The sequence below is a fragment of the Prunus avium genome, chromosome 2 (genome assembly GCF_965620075.1).
Source record: "Prunus avium chromosome 2, drPruAviu1.hap1.1, whole genome shotgun sequence".
Classification (NCBI taxonomy): domain Eukaryota; kingdom Viridiplantae; phylum Streptophyta; class Magnoliopsida; order Rosales; family Rosaceae; genus Prunus; species Prunus avium.
Window position 1 is genome coordinate 40969218 of NC_142285.1, and position 21770 is coordinate 40990987.

General features: G+C 37.1%; 4 protein-coding genes and 1 long non-coding RNA gene across 8 annotated transcripts; 4 read left to right on the plus strand and 1 right to left on the minus strand.

Annotated features, from left to right (window-relative positions):
* Nucleotides 1-17: 17 nt before the first annotated feature.
* Nucleotides 18-3006, plus strand: GLY2 (Metallo-hydrolase/oxidoreductase superfamily protein). Its single transcript, XM_021972849.2, has 7 exons — nt 18-176; nt 316-438; nt 758-919; nt 1389-1467; nt 1810-1923; nt 2202-2378; nt 2653-3006. Exons 1-7 carry the CDS (start codon nt 130-132, stop codon nt 2725-2727), a joined length of 777 nt encoding a protein of 258 aa, XP_021828541.1. The 5' UTR covers nt 18-129; the 3' UTR covers nt 2728-3006.
* A 540-nt stretch (nt 3007-3546) lies between these two features.
* LOC110768930 (uncharacterized) lies at nt 3547-7698 on the plus strand. The gene is made up of 8 exons (XM_021972807.2): nt 3547-4456; nt 5126-5202; nt 5314-5482; nt 5910-5998; nt 6099-6263; nt 6367-6444; nt 6802-6905; nt 7311-7698. Exons 1-8 carry the CDS (start codon nt 3829-3831, stop codon nt 7414-7416), a joined length of 1416 nt encoding a protein of 471 aa, XP_021828499.1. The 5' UTR covers nt 3547-3828; the 3' UTR covers nt 7417-7698.
* A 3791-nt stretch (nt 7699-11489) lies between these two features.
* On the plus strand, nt 11490-14738 carry LOC110768936 (uncharacterized). The gene is made up of 2 exons (XR_002528500.2): nt 11490-11980; nt 12736-14738. It is a non-coding gene; the product is annotated as an uncharacterized LOC110768936 (long non-coding RNA).
* Nucleotides 14739-15737: 999 nt separating this feature from the next.
* ATG18C (autophagy-like protein) lies at nt 15738-18893 on the plus strand. 4 transcript variants are annotated; one of them, XM_021972809.2, is made up of 6 exons: nt 15738-15895; nt 16054-16113; nt 16714-17533; nt 17768-18026; nt 18238-18361; nt 18642-18893. In XM_021972809.2, exons 3-6 carry the CDS (start codon nt 16778-16780, stop codon nt 18733-18735), a joined length of 1233 nt encoding a protein of 410 aa, XP_021828501.2. In that variant the 5' UTR covers nt 15738-15895; nt 16054-16113; nt 16714-16777; the 3' UTR covers nt 18736-18893. The 4 variants fall into 4 exon arrangements, with proteins under 4 accessions (XP_021828501.2, XP_021828504.2, XP_021828503.2 ...); XM_021972812.2 differs by having other exon boundaries at nt 15758-15895; nt 16062-16113; XM_021972811.2 differs by lacking the exon at nt 15738-15895 and adding an exon at nt 15906-15959.
* A 234-nt stretch (nt 18894-19127) lies between these two features.
* Nucleotides 19128-21746, minus strand: LOC110768934 (GroES-like zinc-binding alcohol dehydrogenase family protein). The gene is made up of 6 exons (XM_021972814.2): nt 21318-21746; nt 21126-21234; nt 20951-21042; nt 20571-20829; nt 19899-20042; nt 19128-19395 (listed from the first exon to the last, which is right to left on the minus strand). The coding sequence occupies exons 1-6, from the start codon at nt 21665-21667 to the stop codon at nt 19300-19302; spliced, it is 1050 nt and encodes a 349-aa protein (XP_021828506.1). The 5' UTR covers nt 21668-21746; the 3' UTR covers nt 19128-19299.
* Between the last annotated feature and the right edge of the window lie 24 nt (nt 21747-21770).

A 21770-nucleotide genomic window follows, 5' to 3' on the forward strand; every position in this document is an offset into this window, starting at 1 on the left:
TTAGACCATTTTACGGTTTTGCCCCTTCCTCAGCTGCCTCTTTGTATTTGCATTTCCTCACTGAGCTCAGTGGACTTTTCAATCAGAAGCCGGAGGTTTCCAGAAGAAAGAGACCGTCAAACAACGGAGATGAAAATCCACCACGTTGCTTGCTTGGAGGACAACTACGCATACCTGTGAGCCAAAATCCCGCTTTTCATCTCAATTTCTGATTATCGTTTTTATCAGGGTCTTTCTACTTTCTAGCATAATTAATTTAATTGTAAAATTGTAATTGTTAATGGTGATTATGACTTGCTGGGTTTGGATTAACAGAATCATTGACGAGAGTACCAAAGAAGCTGCAGCTGTGGATCCAGTTGAGCCTGAAAAGGTTCTTAAAGCAGCTCAAGAACATGGGGTTGATATCAAGTTCGTCCTCACCACTCACCACCACTGGTGTGTAAATGTTTGCAGTTCTTCATCAAATTTACCATTCAATCACTTACATTCGTACCCATGTGCTTTATTTCTGCATACCCATTACTCATATTCAACTGTAACATAACATGTCAACACAAAATTATTATATGTATTATATTTGTTTTGGACATAAGTGCCAACAAATAGGTATTTGGGGTTCATATCTTACTTGGGTAATAATCTGAGAGGCCAAGATTGTATTGAGCTTCTTAGTTTGGGTACATGTAAAGATTAGACTTATGGGTTAGTTGCCTCTGTTTTAAGTGTTTTTTTTGCTGGTGCATTTATGTGGTAGGGATCACGCTGGTGGAAATGAGAAGATAAAGCAGCTGGTGCCGAGGATTAAGGTATATGGTGGTTCTATTGATAATGTAAAGGGCTGCACTGATAAGGTGGACAATGGTGATAAGATTTCGCTCGGGGCTGATGTTCATATATTGTCTCTTCACACACCTTGGTATGCGTCTTCCTTGCAGATTTGTCTTTCATTAATGTGTAATGTTCTTAAGTCTGCTATACGACTGATATTTTGTTAGTCTCTTTGGAGTTTGGACTAATCCGTTACCTCTTTTTGGACTGTATAGAGCAACAACAGCATATTATTGCCTTTCTGGCACACAAATGTTCTCAAGTTTTTCTTTTGTTTGGGATTAAAGCATAGATGCATCATAGTTCTTTAACAAAAGATATCCTTGATCCTTTATAGCATGATATGATAGAGAATTCGAATCTAAACCTGGCAAGAAAAAGAGGGCCATAGGACCGTGATCATTAGATTAGGTATTGCTTCCATGCTATCTTAGCAAATGCTAAATTATAATTGTCCTTTATGCTTGATTGTTTTTTTAACCGATGATTTAACTTTGTGTATGTCTTTCCTTTTTATGTTTTTAATTATATTCTTCTCCTGAACTTGCTCTCACCAGCCACACTAAAGGTCACATAAGCTATTATGTGACTAGCAAAGAGGGAGATGACCCAGCTGTTTTTACTGGAGACACACTGGTAAGTTGAGTGAAAGAGCTTTAGTTTCTTTCAAATCTGAAATCAATGACTGATGTCATGAAAGGCCTCTTAGGGTACCTGGTTTCTGTAGTCTTAAGTTTATTTGAATGTGTTGTGCTATAGACATGGGTTATTGTCTTGCACTATGAAGTCGATGTCACATCTGTCCCCCTATGTAGTAATGCCAAATACTTAGAAGTTTGGAATACCGAAACCTTTTTTATGTTCTTAGGAACCTTTAGGCTGTACTAGGGTGGTTCTCTGAATCTCTTTTAATTTACTTAATTTATGTCTATTTATAAGGATGCAAGCAGTTAACTGTGGTTCCTGCTCTATATGTAGTTTATTGCGGGTTGTGGTAAATTTTTCGAAGGAACAGCAGAACAGATGCATCAGTCGCTATGCGTGACTTTGGGTTCATTGCCAAAGCCAACACGAGTTTACTGTGGCCATGAGGTAAAAGAAGATTCTGTATTTCTTTGTGTCTTGAAATTTTACTCAACGACAGGGCATTATTAATTGATGATGTTTACGGGCCCCAAAGTTTGATGTACTTGAACAATGCAATCTATTTCCTTCACCTGAGCAAGGATGAATTGGGTTGTTTATTTTCCAATTTAGTTCCAATGATTATCATAGTTTATAACTGTCATATTCATTCAATTGTTGTTGTATATGCTGTATGTCTTTCAGTCCGTAAGGCAAAGGTAATGATTTGATTGGTATTGCTCCAGTACACAGTGAAGAACTTGCAATTTGCTCTGACAGTTGAACCAGACAATGAGAAAATAAAGCAGAAGTTATCATGGGCGCAGAAGCAGCGGGAAGCAGGCCTCCCGACAGTTCCTTCAACCATTGAGGAAGAGATGGAGACGAACCCTTTTATGCGGGCTGATCTACCAGAGCTTCAGGTTTGCTTATTCTCCTATAAGTTGATAACCATATCATGTTTTCAATTGAGATAAAAGTAGTAAGTGAATATTTGGAAACTGATGTAGCACAGTTTGTTACTAAATTTGAAGCTTGAAATGATTAAGAAGTTGGTATGGTATTGTTCCATGTTTATGCAACTTTTGGTTTTTGCCAACTCTAGCATGACCAACTGCAGCATGCTCGCTTTCAATCGCCAACTTGCGCCATACATACATACAGCTTCCTTACATAGACGTTTAACTTGTTTTACAGGAGAGGGTTGGTTGCAAAACTGCCGTTGAAGCTCTGCGTGAAATAAGGCAGAGGAAGGACAACTGGAGGGGCTAACTTGATGGCTTTAACATATTGCCGTTCGTGCCATCTTTGTTTCTGTTTTTCCTTCCAATAGGTTGCAGAATTTTGTGTAAGAGAGACAAAGCCTTCTGTTCTTGTTGCTTGTTGGTTGGGCCAGGAATGTTTCAAACATATGTCCATGTGCTTGGCGAATACAGTTCGTGTGATGTGTATTGCCTTTAATTTTTGTTGATTTTGGACAACCGACCACTTGAGAGGCCACCCAAGCCAACTTAATTAAAGCAATTTCAATGGGTTGCTCCTTGTGCATAATGAGGAGCCTTTTCTTCTCTTACAAGTAAATCATAATTCCGATATTATATCAAATTATGATTTTTCTTCTTTTGTGTACATATAGAAAATGACCCTTATTAAATAAAAGCATACAAACAAATAGACAAGGCCGCTTAGAGCAGTTATTCATGTATCCGAGGCTTTGTTTTCTTTTGTTTTCTTTTTTTAGGACCTTTTTTATTGAACGGATCGATAATATACTTACATACACTATACATATACTAGAGTATACCTGAGGTTTTGTGTTTGAATTCTATTTTTTATTTTTTCAATATCTTCCTTTCCCAATATCAATTTCATAAAATTAAAAAAAAAAGAAAGAAAGAGAATGGAAACGGCACGCGCGGAACGCAATTAAAGGAAAGAGGAAATAATAAATTAAAGCGTTCCTGCAACAAATACAAAGTCAACACGTTACGGCTAACAGCCAATGATGAAGCAAAATAAAAATTTAACCAAAAAAAAGAAAAAAGAAAAAGAAAAAGGGCCAAAGAAAGACGACGACGCGTAGCTTATCGTTCATGCTTCTTACTAGTCTTAGAAGAAAAAGAAGGCGATCCCGATATTCGGGTTGAGAGCTTAGAATTTAGCTCAGTAAAACAACGACAGGGCCCATTTTCATTCACTACAAGTCTGTCGTTTTTTGACTTTTTCTTCTTCAACGGTCTGCCGTCTCTCTCCGATCCTCTCCTTCTCTGAATTCGTCGTCGACAAAAAGCCATCAAGGTTGGTTCTTTTCTTTACTTATCTCTGATTCTTGCTTTGGGGCCGAAACTTGAAGAATTAGGGTTTTCGATTTTCATGGAAGCATCGCCCGGAAATACTAGTCCAACCAGTGGAGGCAACACTGGGAATAATAGCAACAGCACGACGTCGTTTGGGTCTATGCAATTCCCTGCCCTCCGTTTCTTCCAGTCTCCGCTCTCCTTCGTATTAGATTACTCCGGTATACTTTCTCCGAGCTCTTCCCGCCACGAAGCTGACGCTCCGGTGGTCAACGCCGTAGTCGTCGCCGATTCTCGCCCCCATTCCCCTTCGGCCTGCACCTCCGGCTCTAGCACCACCGGAGAGGTTTCAATTCGCATTATCGGCGCCGGTGAACAGGAAGACCGCGGTAACGGTGCCGCAACTGTGCCGTTTCAAGGGGACGGAAATGGTGGATCGCTAGGGCATAGCGGTAGGGTTCAATCGTTGGATAATCTGGCTGGTACAGTCAATGGGGTTGGGTCAGGCGAGAGAGTCCCCTTGGTGCCTCCGTCTTCTCCAGAACATAGGCGTGACGTTGGGGACACTGGGGATGGTGTGGATAATAATTCTAGGGATTCTGCTTACCAGAGATATGATATTCAACAGATAGCCAGATGGATTGAGCAGGTTCTTCCGTTTTCGCTGCTCTTACTCGTTGTGTTCATTCGTCAGCATTTGCAAGGTACTCACACTCACCACTTACTTACTTCAAATTTTAAGTGCAGATTGTCTCTATGATCATTCGTGTAAGTTTGAACCAACTAATATGAAGCCCAAAACTTAGCCTTTGCTTTGTAAGTTTGAAGCTGCTGAGGCATGAGTGTTTCCTATTTTGTTTGTGTTATTTTAGAGGGACTATTTTATTTGGAGAGAGTATTTTAAACATGTACTGATCTTGGTTTTACAATTTAGATGGAGCTAGGGTTTTCTTGGCCCATTTTGAGTTGAGTCACATCCATATTCTTTGGTAACATTAACAGTTGATGTTACCCATTCTAATAATTGCGACATAAAATACAAACTCGAATTATGCAGAAATCAGTATCTTATGCATATTATCAACTATCATAGAGATGCCAATGTGATAGGCTGTAACATCATAAGCTAATACTTAAAATCTTGAGGACAAGTTTTCTTCCACCAGGCACAAGTTTATTAGTTTTCAGTCTTAATCTCAAGCTTATCCAGTTCTAAAAAAAATATCCTTTCTCATAAATGTCAAATGGCAATATCTATGTAAATGAATGGAGAAGATTTTGTGAACTAAATGGTTTTAATGTGTTTGTCTTGCATTTTTATTTATCACTGCAGTGCTTTTTATTCATTTACTTTTTGGGGTGATAACTTGCAGGTTTCTTTGTCACTATATGGGTATCAGCTGTCATGTATAGGTCAAATGATGTTGTTCGGAAGCAGACAGCTCTAAAGGTAATTTGGTACATCTTTGATTATATGAGATTATATTATCCATTTGTTCCCCCACTGCAAAATCTGTTGAATAGCAGATCAAATATCTCAAACAATTATTGGTTTCTGCAGGGAGATAGGAAAATACCAGTTCTTCTAAGTATTGCTGCTGCTTTTATGCTTCATGTAGTTGGTGTTTACTGGTGGTATCGAAGTGATGATCTTTTATACCCATTGGCAATGCTTCCTCCTAAAGCCATACCACCTTTCTGGCATGCGATATTCATCATTTTGGTCAATGGTATGGAGACAGTCTTTATTGTTAAAATTTCTCTGTGAAGACAACTGATATACTAATTTATTAAATGTAGAGTAGGCCGTTCATCTTTTGTAACCATCAGAGAAGGATCTGTTATGAATGTTGGAGATAGAATTCAATAGGGTTTTAAGTTTTGCATTGAAATCCTCAATTTAAAGTTCATAAGTCTGTCGGAATGTCTTAGACTTTATTCAATATTTCATGTTGTCCCTCTACTTTTTTGTGTCTACTTGGAGCTATCAGTTAATGTGGGGTTGTCTCCGTTTCTGGTTCTATATAATGCTTCTGTCCTCTATTTGTCTCTGTAATGTTGCCTGTTTATTTCCTATGTCACTTCTCTTATTGTGCAGTACTTATCTTTCTTTGAATATGTTGGAGAGTTTTTTTTTCTGAATTTTATTACTTTCAGATACCATGGTGAGGCAGGCAACGATGGCTCTCAAGTGTTTGTTGCTTATATACTACAAGAATGGCAGAGGCCATAATTATCGTCGGCAGGTGACATGATGCTGAGCGTTAGAAATTTCCATAAGCATTTTATCTTCAACTATCTCATAATTTGGAAAAACTCGCTGAAAGTTGTTATCTCATTTTGAAGGGTCAAATATTAACTGTGGTTGAGTATACACTGCTGCTGTACCGTGCCTTGTTACCAGCACCTGTTTGGTACAGATTCTTCCTGAACAAAGATAATGGGAGCCTCTTCTCATCACTTACTACAGGATTGTATTTAACTTTTAAGCTAACATCTGTCGTTGAGAAGGTAAGTCTATTAAGTAGTAAGCTGTTGTACTAGAACATGATGATATACTTCATGGCACTTGAATTGGGTTTATATGTTATATTTATATTTTATTGCTTTTTAGGTCCAATCCTTTTTTGCTTCAATAAGGGCATTATCGCGGAAGGATATCCATTATGGGGCGTATGCAACGTTGGAACAGGTATGAAATCTAACTAAATGATTTGATTTACTTTGGGTTCTGGAAGCTAGATCAACAACGTTGAGATCATTTTCTTGCTATTTGTGCTATGTTCTTTATTTCCTAAGTAAAAGAAGGCGATATGTACCCACCCATCCTGTATTTATCGTTAACCTATTAAACTTGGTTTTTCTTGTCCTTTCAACAAATTAGAAGCTAGTTAGCTACATAACCTTTCAAACTTTATACTTTCTATTTCATTTAAAATATGCATGTGTCTGCATTAAAGCATGTTTAGTGTTACATAGTGAATACAATTTTTGTTTTTCCGCATAAGTAGTTATCTATGCATTCCAGCTCACAAGTATTTTGCTTCAGGTAAATGCAGCGGGGGACCTTTGTGCCATTTGTCAGGAGAAGATGCATGCTCCGATTCTGCTGCGCTGTAAACACATTTTCTGTGAGGATTGTGTCTCAGAATGGTTAGTTTGTTACCTTATGTTTCTCACTGAGTTGTAGATCAATGATCAGGATATTATATTAGAAATATTGGAAACCTGTTCTTTTCAAGGATGAAATGTGATTTCTAGTATGTCTCTCTCATACTTTGCTTGTTAAACCTTTAATTCTCTCAAAAAAGGCCACCGCCCATGAACAAAATTTTGCCTCTGGCAAGTTTTGCTTTGGTCCAACTATCTGTATCCCCGTGTATTGGCCAGAAGCATTGGTGCTGGATCAACTGCTTGCCACTATTGTGGATGTTCTTGCTGCTTAATTGAACCAGAATCTTACTAGATTTCTACATTATTGTTCAACTATTTCACAATGTAGAGCTTATATTCATCTTTTAATCTGTCGACCAACTGGCAACTACTTTACCTTTTCAGGTTTGAGAGAGAAAGAACTTGCCCTTTATGCAGGGCACTGGTAAAACCTGCGGATCTGCGAACATTTGGGGACGGGTCAACAAGTTTATTTTTCCAGTTTTTCTAAAATTCCGAATTCACCGATTGGAGAGCGTAGATAATATGAGCAAGCAGAGCAGCATTCTTGAAACCGTCCCGTTTTGTGTTTTGTTAATAGGCAAATGAATGTATTCTGATAGAGCATTGTATCATGATTAGGTTGCCTCCAGGTAATGTGTTGCAATCCTGAGGTCATCCATGAGCTCTCAATGGATGACATAATAGATGACATGATTACTAAACTCCATATCTCCTCCTGCTTGATATGTAATCTCCTTTGTATAGATGCAATGCGACCCACTTCTCTCTCTCTCTCTCTCTCTCTCTCTCTCTCTCTCTCTCCACTAATAAATTGGAATATCTTTTCATGCATCTCTTTTAGCCGAAGTGGCTGCTTTAAATCTGAGGGATTCTGTTTTATTGATTATCCTTTAAAAGAAAATGGAAGGGTTTAGGGCCTACTCACACTCGAGGAAGAAGACAAAATGACTGCATTGTTGGATTTGTAAGTGCTGTAATTAGAATTATGACTTGGTTGGAAGTTGAATGTTAATTTGGGTTAGTACTTTCCGCTGGGTCGGGGTCCTTGCAAATTACTGTTTAGCATTTGGTGTTCAACAGACTTCGATTTCCAGCCTTTGATAATCACTTTTCTGGTTCCCAAGATTCCGTCGGTTTTGAGGGATTCAATCCAGCTATCCAATAATAGTCTCTCTGTACAGCATTATGTAGCTTAGGTTGCCGTACGTACGTAGGGAGCTCCCTCCTCTTTGGTTCCATATGTGCTCCAAATTCTTCCCTTCCATGAACAGAGTCCATGTGCTCAGGATTCCTATTTGATCCGGCAGGGTCTTTTCTCTTTTGGCAAGGATTAAGTGAACTGAATGCACAGGAGAGACTTACTGTACATGACGTGTCGCATGCCATGAAATTCAAACAATAAATAATGATTTTATAAAAAAATAAAAAAAATAGCCTTAGTGTGAGTGGTCCATTAGTTTTTGGTTTTAAAAGTCAATAAACTTTACAATGTTTTTCCTGAATGATATGAATGTGATCAGGATCAGAATTGTTGGTGGTCCAGTGACATATAACATGGAGTCTGGCTGCTGCTTCTGCTGCTCCTGCTCCCCACAGCAAACGGCTGTGGAAAATCAAACCACTCGTCGTCCCTGCAATCTTCATGTCTTGTTAGTGCTAACAAATAATGCAAAAAAAAAAACAGCTCATCCATTCTCACTTTTGGTGAATAATATTTTAGTCTCCTCCTCCCCCTTCATTTTTTTCCTCATGCCACTCAACAACCGACTCAAATTCAACTCCACTTTGTCTTTTGGGACCACAATTTAGCAAAACCCTTTCATTTATATTCTGATCATGCAATTTATTTTTTTTCTGAGGCGTTGACTCGTGTAATTTTGCATCATGTAATTACCTCTTCCCTTCGTTTATTTTATTTGGCTGGCCATGGCCATGCCACGAAAATCACATTGAGATAATGCAGCAGGAGTGAGTGAGTGAGTGAGTGCCCTTTGGCAATCGATTTGATTCTTGCGCACTTTCCGAGTGAGCAATGGTAGCTAGATTTGGTGCCATTGCCAGCCAGTCTCTCTTTCTCTCTCTCAGACATCTTATACATATGATGATGGCAAATAAGACTAGCTAGCTACCTTCAGATCAAAACCAAAACAAAACAAGAAATGCACAGATGCCCGGCTGGTTTCCACTCAATACATTAGGGTCGTCACTGTACTATTTGTAACATGTTGTGTTTAGGTCCACGGTCCACCCATATAAGGCGCTCGGGCAAATCTATGTTTTTTTTCTTTCTTACAAACTAATTGTATACAACTATATGTTTATCTCTCTCATTGTTTTTATTATTTTTTATAGTAAATTGAGCTTAGACCCATAAAATTCATTTGTAATCACCTACAACCCTTTCTTTTATTTTTCTATTTAAAATACCCAATTTTTTTCAAGTAAAACCCGCTGACTAGGATTCAAATAAGCAAGTTACCTAATCTAGCTTAAAATCTAATTTATTCTATTTTTCGGATTCCAAAACTACCCGTATTTACAAGTTAACGTGTTATGTGGAGGTGTAACTAATGGACACACGTTGAATTTGGAAAGATCTTCAAATGGTTGTAACGGATGTAGGAATTAATTTAGAAACTTATTTGAAATTAAATATTCAACTCAACATTAACATATTAGTAACGTTTTGGTTTATTTTATGACAAAAAAAAAACGTTTTGGTTTATTTAATAAGTTTTTGTTGTTTTTTTCCTTTTATGAATTATACTACTAGTAATCTATTTTATTATAGTTTTATGAATAGTAGTGTACATTCTAATTATGTTGAAAAATATTTTGATAATCTATTTATTGTTTGTTTTATGAAAAACAATTTTTTTTAAATGAACCTATTTTTTCTCTAAATAATGTACCTATTTTTTTTTTCTCTAAATTATGTACCTTTTTTCTCTGAATAAAGTACCTATTATTTGTTTTATGAAAAACAATTTTTTTTAAATGAACCTATTTTCTCTCTCCAAATAATGTACTTATTTTTTTCCTCTAATAATATACCTAGTAAAACAATGTACGTATTTTTTTAAATGAACCTATTTTTCCTCTCCAAATAATGTACCTATACACATTTATAGGTATATTGTAAAATAATTTACCTATGGGTAAATAATGTACCTATATTTTCTATAAATTATTGTGTACCTATTTTTAATTTATGAAAAATGTACGGAAATTTCAATTACAAAGTAACTGACTTAGTTTTTTGTTTTTTGTTTTTAATAAAAAATTTTGGTAAATAATATACCTATATTTTATTTAAATAATATATTTATATTTTATACGTGTATATATATATATATATATATATATATATTTATTTATTTATTTATTTATAGGTACATTATTGGATATGTAATTTACAGATATTTTTTTTCAGTTTGCAATTTTAGGGGGCGGTATGTGAGAGGGAATGACAACCAAAAGAAATGGGGTGATTGATATGCTATTAATAGGGAGTGTTAATTATAATTATGACAGTTAATGAAATGCTTGAAATAAATTATAAATAAAATATGAAGTTTGGTGGCAACGATGTAAAAATATAAGAATACTATGACCTCTTATATCCTACTAATCATTTAAATTTGAAATTGGGTTTTACACATAGATTTATAAAGTAATGGGTATATATTTAGGAAATAGAAAATATAGGAATCTATATTGGACAAGCCCTATTTTTTACAATGATAACATATCTCCAAACTGATGAAACTACATAATGTGTGCCAAAGCTGTCTCATGGAAAATAATAAAAAGGACATGAGTGTGTGGTTGTGTGCCTACAATATTATTCCATACCAAACCCCCATATTATGTTTTTTTTCTTCATACGACCTAATATTATGTTTCTGTATGGTGTTTCGACACTAAGTACAATTTGCATTCGTTGCTTTGCAGAGACTTACAGAACTAAAAATTAACCAACAGGTAGCTACTGCTAGCTACAGTGAATTCCCAAAAAAATAAAATAAAAAGAAACACAGACAAGAAAAGAAACAGGTGAGAGTACAGACAGTAGACTAGAAAGAAACAGGTGAGAGACGTGGGTTGTCGGTTGTCCACATATCATCATTAAATCTCTCCTCAAAAACAAAGTTTATCCATTAAATACTACGTATATACATGCTTAACCTAAACTTACATACAGGTACAGCTAAGTTAACACATGATTGATTGATATTTAAATCCAATTATTTAATAATGTGTTTCTTTTGGGTAACAAAATAAAAAGAAAAAGTAACATTCTTTCATTGAATCTAGGACTGAATTATGAATGCAATCCTAGAGTTATAATTATTTTTTTTGATAAATGTGATAAGCAAATATGCTAAGAATTTGTGGTGTAATTATTGATGTTGCATTGCATATCATGATAAGAACTGTTTCTTATTTTAATTTTCTTGTATATCACCATCACACAATGTAGCATTGGTGCACTCTCCCATGAGGACATGTCTATTTATATTCCTCTCCCCTCTACTGGTCAGCCAGAGTGTGAAAGTGAAGCACTGGGCCTTTTGTTATTGTTTCTGCTTGTGTGTGTGTTTGAGACAGAGAGAGAGAGAGGCTCCTTCCTTAATTGTCTCTCACATGTCTTGTTTATCTTCATAATTATCATATAGAAAAAATCTCCTGAAGGAAAGCATAAAAGTGAACCCCCCATCTCTTTCTCTCTCTCTCTCTCTCTCTCTCTCTCTCTCTCTGTGCTGCCTTAGATTTGCTGAGATCTTGAGTCGCTTTCCTGTGTCTGACTCCCATATGGTCATGGGGACAATGACCCTTAATTTCCCTCTGCAAAAGAAACTCTCTCTCTCTGCCCAACTCCTTTTTCTTCTTTACCTGCCACAAGAATATGGATTAGGGTTTTGAACAGCTCCTCTAATTACTTAGATTTTAGGGTTATGTGTATTTAATGGTCTCTTTCATTTATATATGTAGACAATGTTTGGATCCTATAATCTGCAGATGTGTACTGCTTGGAAGTTTCATAACAAGTAAGTCAATGGTTTCTTTATTTTCCTCTATGGTACTCTCTCTCTAGTTTTTCTTATATTATTATGCTTTGGCCCTTTGGGTTTTTACTCTCACTGCTAGCTCCAGTACTTTGGTCCTTTTTTGAAGTTTTAATTGGTTTAGCCTGAAGCAGAAATAAAGTGGGCTTTATTTCTATGATATATTTATATGATCTTTATGTTTTAGTTTGCTGAAGATTCACTTCTTAGCCTCCTCGAACAACCAAATTTTGTTGTTATTTCTTCTGCATATGTTGTCTATTTGCCTTTTCTTTTATTTTTCAACTGTAACTAGTTGCTGATGAAGATGTTCATGATGAAAATTGGGTTTAAATCATATAGTATATATACTAGCTAGATTTCATGAAGTGGACATTTTGTTGTTGTTTATTTTTCATTTTAGCTTTCTGGGATTCATGAGGTCAACCATAAGGAGAAAAATCTGTTATAAGTTTGTCTTTAATTTCTGCTCAGTGCATGAAAAAACTTGTGGTTAGAGATGATTTGGGTGACTAATTTGGGAATAAGAAAAAATTAGCATTCTAATAACTTTTTCTTTGAAGAATGGAAAGGATTATATATATGGTTGCTCTGAATTAGCTACTGTTTGGTTTTGGGTATTTCTAAATGGCAAAAGCTCTCAATATACTGAGCTAGTTTGTTGCATAATTAGCTTCTCCAATATGAAAAACTGAAGAAAAATAATTCAATGCCTGTTTTGTCTGTGATGTGTGCAGATGTTGCTTCATTGATTTGAGCGCTAGAGTGAGAAAGTGGTGTCCAGTACAAAGTGCAGTTGCATGTTGGTGGGTTTTTAATTACTTGAGCTTAATTTATTGGCTTCTATATGAATGTCAGAAAACAACTCAAGTAGTCTCAGCAGGAATATTGATTAATTTGCATGGTGGGATTTGCTTTATTGGTAATGCATGTCAGAAAAGAAACTGGTGATGAGAGAATTGAAGAAATGGGGAGAGAGAGCTTTCTTCAGTCCACTCATGGATAAGATTTTAAGGGTTGTTGAAGTAGCTGCCGACTCATTCACTCAAGCACTCAGTAGAGAAATTCGAAAGGAGTGAGAAAAAAAAAACCATCAAACAATTTGCTACTGTGATTGTGTGAATGAAGCGGGAGATATTTTACATCCCTCTTTCTCTGCGCTTGGACTGAAGGGAGCTCCTCCTTTCCATTGCCTCCACTTTTTTCCGTACTCTAGGAACACATACTACACAAACACTTCGAGTTAATAGTCATTGTCGTCGTCATTACGATCATCTTGTGTTTATAGTAGTTTGTTACTCTTTACTAATTAACGGGACATCCTTAATGGCGTCGAAGACCTATTGGGAAATTGATTTTTTCTTGCAGGGTTAAGAGTTATCTTGGCATTGGACAATTGATTAATTAGGTCAAGTCTTGTTAAAATGTGTGTTTAGATGTACAATCTGCCAGCATAATTTAACTTGTTATTAGATACATTACATACACAGCAAGCATTTGATAAATCAGTTTGGTACTGCTACTGCATAATATATATGAAGAAGAGGGGCCTACCAAGACCTACCATCAAGTTATATCTGTTGCCCGCTGGGTTATTGAGAGAGAGATGACAGGCTCTCCCTTGTCCTCTATTTGTTTTGTTTCACCCTTCATATATATTCTCCTCTTTTTTCCCCCGACAAGTAAACTTGGTCAGCTGTTTTTCCCCCGATTTACTTTATTCCCTTCTTTCTAAAGAGTGTCAGCCAGCGACTTTTCTCCCTTTTTTCCCTCAATTTTTTCACTCTAAGAAAAACAAGCATCTGTCATTTTTGTAGGCATTGCATGCTTAAAAAAGACCACTAGTTTTTGTATAATTTTGCACATACATGATCCCTTGTGAAAGTCCAAATGTACATGTCAGTATATAACATGCAGCAGCAAACACCATGCACAGACCACCACCCCCACCACCACTGCAGTGATTTGTGGAAGGCAACCTAACATTATATTTCTCTGAAAATTAAAGTTCCAACAAAGTTAACCGTGTTTTCTTCAACTATTGGCTCGTGCGGCTGCGTTTGCGCAGGTAAAAAAGTATGCTTTCTTAATTGGTATTGTTTATACATATATATTTATCTATGTGAAGGCTGAAGGCTGAAGGCCTCGGTTCTCATTCTTGCATGTGTTCATCGAAAGCTGTACCCTTTTTCTGGCATTTTTCATTTCATTTGGAGCTGTGCCTGCCAGCCATTCAGTCTTCTATGCTGCTGTCTTTTATTTATATTTATTTTTTTAATTACCAGAGAAAGGGTTTTCTCTCTTAAAATGACTTTAAAAAGTACAAAAGTGTGGAACAAATAAGGAAATTAAAGCCAGGATTATATTATATATATGATTAAAGCTTTTTCTTGGAGGTGGGTTTCTGTTTTTAAGTCTTTTTTGTTGGAAATGGGCGGTGAGTGGTGTAAAAATCTGATAATGTTGATAATGTGATCACTGTAGATTGCCATATTTGGGAAGATTGGGGCAAATGGGCTAACTTCCTCTTTTGGAAATCAGCATTTGTTTAATGCAGAGATGAATGGAACTTTGGGAGTTTCACGTTGGTCATGTAAATTTCTTGCAGGCAAGGCATGCACTGTGGCCCCCTTTTTCTTTTTCTTCTTCTCAGGACTTACAAACTCCAATGGTTGAATGACGCAGCTTGGCTAAAGTTCAAGTTTATTCTTTTATACGGATCTTTTTCTGTTTTTTCTTTCCTTTGTTTTTTGGAATGAATGGCAAAGTGTGCTCTTGTCTTGTGGTTATAAGGCATTAGTTTGGTTTCATTTAAACAAAAGAATAAGGGGCATATTAGCATACTTGAGCTTAGGCAAGTTGGCTAGCACCCGGGTATAAGGCATTATTAAATAAGAATGGACTATTTATACTTCTTTTGGGATCACTTAAACCTTTTAAGAATCCTATACTCTTGGGATTACTTAAAACTTTTAATATGAGCTTTACACGGTTTCATTTTTCTAGTGAAAAACACATAATATAATCTAAAGGGTTAAATTGTAAATAGTGTTTTTATTATATATAAAAAATTAAAATCAAAAGCGGGAGTTTTATACTACAAAATTGGAGTTTCGAGAGGCTTATTGTATTTAACATTTGTCCCATTATCAACGCTATGGTTGAAAACTCTCTTTTAGGTCCCATTTGTAACAAAAGAAATTCAGAAAATAATGATGAGCCCCATTATATGCTTATCTAGACGACAGCTGACCTCATTCCTACTAAATTGCAACAATTTTTTAACTAAAATCCAAGTTATGTATACCAGGAATGTACTAGCGTAGTGGTTTGGAGCAATTGCTTCTCTCGGAAATGTCATGAGTTTGAGTCTTAGCATCGTGTAATGTGTGTAAGTTTAGTATATTATCGCTTCTCAATAGGAAACTTATTTATTCACAAGTTTAGGTATAACTATATACAAAGCAAAAATGATGTAAAATAATTATCTATTAACATTTTTATATATGATTAAGAAAATAAAATATCACATCCAACAAATTGTATTAGCTTGTAAATGCAACTTCAAATTGTTTCTAAAAGTTCTACAAAGAAAATGCTCTTTAAGCATTACAAGGGCTAACGTTTGGTGACAAGTAATCTCTGCGCCTTTTGGATAGGATCAAGTAATAATCTTCTAAATCATCGTCATTAGTGATTGCAAGTGTTCAACTAATATTAGTTAATTCTTAATTAAATTAATGATAATTTGGCGTGGCTATATCGTCTACGTAGACTAGGGCACACGACACAAAAAAAGGGGAAGAAAAATAAGAGAAATTTAAACAAAAAGGAAACGCAGACGTATCGTTGTCATGTTCTCGGCAGATATGGCCCGTCTGTCTCAGATTAGAAAAGGTCAGTCATCGAAATTCAGCAATTGACTCTCGCTCTGAATGCAATTTCGATTCCATTTCATTCCGTTGGTTTCATGCGTTGCCAGTCCCCTCTTTTTCTTTTTCTTCCTTTTATATAATTACTTTCTTATTTGTGTTTTTTTTTTCTTCCGATGGAAGATTTGCAGCTGTACGAAGGATTTGAACTTCCGCTGATCATTGTGAAAGGCTGCTGAAAGTGTAAGTTCGGAAAAATTTGCAATGGTTTTTCATTTTTCGTATATGATTTCTGTTTGTCATTCTGGTGGTCGAGATTTACTAGCCGTAGTCTTGTGATTGCTTGATTGTTGACGACAATTCTCTGGGAAATGTGCTTATTCTAATGGAGATTTTCTAAGTTATGAATAAAATTTGGTGAATTTGGTAATGGGAATTGGAGATTTGCTCTGAAAAATAGGAGGGGCGTTGTGGGGTTCTTCACGAGGTTGATAATTGCTATAGCATTCTACAAGTTTTTGCTTTTTCTAGAAACTTATTGTTTATATTGATTTAGCATTTGATCTGATTCATCCCTTCTTAGCTTCCTTAGAGGCTTTCAGTTTGATGTTGTTAAGTATATACTGCCCTGCAGAACAATCATTCTTATGTTTCTGGATTCTTAGGATCTGGTCCCTTTTGTATTTGAGAACTTTTTGTGTTTTGCTCCTTATGAGCAATTGTTCCCCTCCCTCCACAGCTTTAGCATCCGATGTCAACTCTTTTCTTCTATTTGAAGCATCCTATGTGGAATTTGGTATTGGCAATGGCAGAATTAATCTTTATTCATCTTTGCATGTGCAGGCTATCTATTGTTTCTCACGATTATTGATTGTGGCGATTGCTTAGAAGTGTGCCTGCTTACCTCATGAGTTCAACAGTTTCAACATCTCGAGGAATACATTCGCCCGCAAGGCTTGACACGTATGAATCACCAGATGCTGGGGCTTCTGGCTCTTTTAGCCAGTTTGAACCGGACATAAATGACGGTGAAACAGAGTTACTCTCTGTATCCTGGAATCAGGACTATGGTTGCTTTTCTGCAGGCACAAGCAACGGTTTTCGTATCTTTAACTGCGAGCCTTTCAAGGAAACTTTTAGACGTGATTTGAAAAGTGGGGGATTCAAAATTGTGGAGATGCTGTTTCGATGCAACATTCTCGTACTTGTTGGAAGTGGGGACAATTCCCAATATCCACCTAACAAGGTTATGATTTGGGATGATCATCAGAGCCGATGTATTGGTGAATTTTCATTCAGGTCTGAGGTTCGTTCAGTAAGATTAAGGCGTGATCGCATAGTTGTTGTTCTTGAGCACAAGATATACGTTTACAACTTTATGGATCTGAAGCTGCTGCATCAGATCGAGACTGTAGCAAATCCTAGGGGATTGTGCTGCCTTTCACATCATCCAAATACATCTGTGCTGGCTTGCCCAGGCCTTCAACGAGGACAAGTTCGGATTGAACATTTTGGGCTGAACATGACAAAGTTAATAAATGCTCATGATTCTCATATTGCATGCTTCACATTAACAATGGATGGACTGCTTCTTGCTACTGCTAGTACAAAGGGTACTTTGATAAGAATCTTCAACACAATGGATGGGACTCGCTTACAAGAGGTAGCATATTGCACTGTGAATATTATTGTTCTTCAAGTTTATGATGAATGGCTGGGGATTCAGTACTTACAGTAACATGCTGTGAAGTACTGAATAGAACAAAGGTTGTTTGTATTTAGCCATAATTTTCTAGTATAAATATATATTCTTTTATGTATGGGAGAAGTGGTGCCTACTAGTAAGTGTCTTTCTTAAGGAAAACACTGCATATATTTATCTCTTGCCTCAATGTAGGTACGCAGAGGAGTGGACAGAGCAGAAATTTACAGTATTGCTCTCTCTCCGAATGTCCAGTGGTTGGCAGCATCGAGTGACAAAGGTACTGTCCATATATTCAGCCTCAGAGTTAGAGTATTTGGGGAGGATTTGTCTGCCCATTCAAATTCTGCTCAAGGGCCAGCAATGTTTCAGCAGAATTCGTCAAATGCCCTAGATCCTCTTATTTCTCAAAACACTGGTGCTAATTCTAGTTCATCATTGTCTTTCATGAGAGGTAAGGCAATGTGCCAAAAGATAATTTTCAAGACTTTGGAGTTACTATGAGTCATCTGCTTGGATACTTTGCATCTCTGCTCTAAGTGTTTGAGGGGCATACATGTTTACTTCTCTAAAATTAACTCATGTTTCTGAACTTCGGTTTGGAGTTCTTTTGCAATTTTGCGTTTTCTTCTAAAAATATCTAATCCTTGTGAACAATTTTGCAGGGGTTTTACCTAAATATTTTAGCTCAGAATGGTCATTTGCTCAGTTCCGCTTGCCAGAAGACACTCAATTCATTACCGCATTTGGTTCACAGAACACAGTCATCATTGTTGGCTTGGATGGGAGGTATTGTCTCTCTTAGTACGAGTGCGCATTTGTGTTTATGTTCACTTGCCTAAAAGTTTTGGAACTATGGTCAAGTAAATATTCCTCGATGGTATATCTGGATTCATGGATGGCTTTAACTCCAAACGACTTTAAATGACGAATCTAACCCTGAACCAAAGACCTGATTGAGAATGATATACAACATTAGTTAGTTCAATGCTTTTGTAAATAGTTGGACCAATTTTTTGTCTCCCTCCTTACCCTGCTCGCTGATTTTCTTCTCTCGCTGGTTTATCAGTTTCTACAGGTGCAGTTTTGATCCAGTTCATGGAGGTGAGATGTTGCAGCAGGAATACATACGGTTTCTGAAAACTGACAGTAGGCCAAGATAGAGTTTGTTCGAATAATTCCTGGAGCTATCCATTCTTTCATCCGGTGTACATATTGGCAAGTTCTGAATATCTGTTGGATGTAAATATTTGGAAGTGTTGTGTTGTTCCTTCTTACCATATATCTGGTAAAATAAAGCCAATTATTATACTTATTATAATGCCAAATGTCAGTGTGTATGAAACTCTAGCCCATAATTTGCTTGATACATACTATCTTTGAGTAACTTTTTCAGCAAAGAAGCTGATAAACCCAAATATAAACTGGTTAGACTCTGAGCTCTGAAACAATCTTGAGCTTGGTCATTCCTAAATGAAGTTAGATTGGCCTTTGTTATATAATTAGCTCATCCACAAAATTTCGGATAATTTTTCAGAATCAGTAACGACTCAGGTTTCATAACTGGTACCATGAACCCAAACCATTTTATCTTATTTATTTATTCGTATCATCAGCAATCAAATAGGAAACCATATGTTTGTCACAAGATATGAAAAGGGGCAGTTTCTGGATTTGAAGTGCCGACGATTAGAAGGCCCGCCCATCCCAGCTGAACGCTGATCAAGTTAAAGCTTTGATCTTACACTTGTCTGATCGTCAAGAACAAGCATCACTTTTCCAATGGCTTTCCTATCTTTGATGGCAGAAAACGCAAGATTGGCCTGTCATTTACAAGGCAATTGGGAGCAGCTCAGATAATCAATGTTTCACAATAACTTGAAATAAAAGCAGCAATCACGCACAATGAGCATGAATCTTAATCACACGACCAATATTTGACCAAGTTCCTTGAATAAATATACTAAAATATGGTTCAACATATGATGAGTTCTATACTTTGTCCAACTAGGGCTTCTGAAGAACCTACTCTAAAGTTTCATACCTTCTTCCAAATCCTAACCCATCCAAACCCTTGTCTCTTCTAATTTGTTCAGGTGAAATACCCCCTGGTTTAGTCCACAACTTGACTTTCATTGCATAAGGTTTTGTGTCCATCATGGCGCCGCCGCCCCCCCCCCCAAAAAAAAAAAACCCACCCTCTGCACACGCCCTTATACTCAACAGACAACAACCAATGATGGTGGCACATCTTCAAGCAAAAGCTTTGATCAATCTATTGTACCTATGTTAAGGGGTTAAAAAAGAGTGTAAGGAAGTCCCTAACCTCTGGCAGGCGATAAGTATGAGAGATGCGGATGGTGATCAAGCCTCTTGCCACCCAGGACAGTAGCTCCTTGAGTGAATCTTCAAGAACAGCTGGTCGATGAATTCTGTAGCTACCCCAGTAAAGTCCATGCACTGTCCAGTTCTGGTACAAAGTAATACATAAGTAGAAGGGCATCAGTTTGGAACCGGAAAATCAGGAACAAACAATATATTTCATGCACATGTAATAAACACAATACAACACTAACTTGGTCTTCAGTGAAGTGGATCCTTTGTTTTAAAATATACAAATACACTGACTATTGACTAGTAAGGAGACAAATTCAGATACAGAGATTTCGTACACACTGTTTTCATTAAAGCCTTCTCCAATATCACTCTCATATATTTCAAGTAAGGATGGCTTCATATACAGATGCCACAGGCTATGTGGTTGAAGCGGCCAGACTAGTCAGTTAACTGAGAATTGGTGCCTGTTACTGTTCAACCTTCAACTTGGTTCTAAATCACAACTTTTTCTTCAAACTTTGAGAAAAACAAGTAAAAACTATCAATTGATCATTTCCAAATGACTTCTATAATTCTCAGTAAGCATTTCAATCCTTAGCAGGCTTTGATCATTTGAGCCAACAAATGCAACATTTTGGGGCTGGAGGGAAACAAACACTACCTTAACAAGGGCAATATTTGCAGGGATAACAGGGATCTCTCCACTGGCAAAGCCTATGACCAAAATGTTGGCCCCCCAACTCAAAACCTTCATGGCCTCTTTAGTAAGCTTGCCTCCAACTGGATCATACAAAACGTCAACCCCTTTAAGCTTTCTGGTTTTCAAGAAGACCTTGACACTTTGGATAAGATTTTGAGTGCTTGAGTCCACGACATGATCAACACCCAATGACTTCAAATACTGCACCTTCTCAGCTCCCCTGGAGATTTCAGCACCCAAATAACACAAACTCCATTTGTAAATGCATCAAATTGAAAGCAAACAGCAATCCCAATTCCCAGAAAACAAAAACAATGAGAGGATGAAATAAGTTGAAGTACCTAGCTACGGCAATAACAATGGCTCCAACAACCTTGCCAATCTGTACAGCTGCAAGACCAACACCTCCAGCTGCACCAAGAACCAGCAATACCTACAAATAAACACAAAAACTCAAACACAAAACAAATACAGACAGAAACAAATACAAATGAAGATCATCATGAATATAAGTACTTGGCCGGAGGTCAAATTGGCCCGGTGAACAAGAGCCACGTGTGATGTCCCAAATGCAACAGGCAGTGCACCAGCAGCCACCAGATCACACCCCTCTGGCACTCCAAACCTTCAATCATCATTCCCACATCAATAAACAAGAGAGAGAGAGAGAGAGAGAGAGAGAGAGAGAGATGGGGTAGCTGAACTCACAGCTCGGTCTGGTCGGCGACGATGAATTGGGCAAAGGAGCCGAGGGCGGCAAAAGAGCAAACAGGGTCGCCGACTTTGAACTTGGAGATGGAAGGTCCCACGGCGTCGACGACGCCGGAATAGTCAGAGCCAGGGATGAAAGGGAGGGGTGGCTTCTCTTGGTACTTGCCCAGTATCTGTAGATAATTGGCGTAGTTCAAGCTCGTAGCTTTCACCCTCACCCTCACAGATGTGGGAGACACCAATTCAGGAAGTGGATGATTCTTCTCCACCACTATTGCTTTCTCGGCTCCTCCTCCTGAAATGGGTGCTGTTGGGTCTCCCAATTTTCTGCAAACCAGAGCCTCCATTGTCTTCCTCCTCGGGAATTTGGTTTCTGGAAGAGAGAGCTTCAATCTTCTTATATTAAAAAGATCAAATTGTGGGCAATTTTAACTTAGTTTCTTTGTTTCT

Bases quoted from the DNA above. Each gene is read 5' to 3' on its own strand.
- ATG18C (XM_021972809.2), top strand. From the start codon at position 16,778: ATGAGTTCAACAGTTTCAACATCTCGAGGAATACATTCGCCCGCAAGG. The intron at 18,027-18,237 runs GTAAGGCAATGT...ACAATTTTGCAG, and splicing joins ATCATTGTCTTTCATGAGAG to GGGTTTTACCTAAATATTTT. The intron at 18,362-18,641 runs GTATTGTCTCTC...CTGGTTTATCAG, and splicing joins ATTGTTGGCTTGGATGGGAG to TTTCTACAGGTGCAGTTTTG.
- LOC110768930 (XM_021972807.2), top strand. From the start codon at position 3,829: ATGGAAGCATCGCCCGGAAATACTAGTCCAACCAGTGGAGGCAACACT. The intron at 4,457-5,125 runs GTACTCACACTC...GATAACTTGCAG, and splicing joins CATTCGTCAGCATTTGCAAG to GTTTCTTTGTCACTATATGG. The intron at 5,999-6,098 runs GTGACATGATGC...CTCATTTTGAAG, and splicing joins GCCATAATTATCGTCGGCAG to GGTCAAATATTAACTGTGGT.
- GLY2 (XM_021972849.2), top strand. From the start codon at position 130: ATGAAAATCCACCACGTTGCTTGCTTGGAGGACAACTACGCATACCT. The intron at 177-315 runs GTGAGCCAAAAT...TTGGATTAACAG, and splicing joins GAGGACAACTACGCATACCT to AATCATTGACGAGAGTACCA. The intron at 2,379-2,652 runs GTTTGCTTATTC...CTTGTTTTACAG, and splicing joins CTGATCTACCAGAGCTTCAG to GAGAGGGTTGGTTGCAAAAC.
- LOC110768934 (XM_021972814.2), bottom strand. From the start codon at position 21,667: ATGGAGGCTCTGGTTTGCAGAAAATTGGGAGACCCAACAGCACCCATT. The intron at 21,235-21,317 runs GTGAGTTCAGCT...TGATGATTGAAG, and splicing joins GTCGCCGACCAGACCGAGCT to GTTTGGAGTGCCAGAGGGGT. The intron at 19,396-19,898 runs GTTAGGGACTTC...TGTAAATGACAG, and splicing joins ATACTTATCGCCTGCCAGAG to GCCAATCTTGCGTTTTCTGC.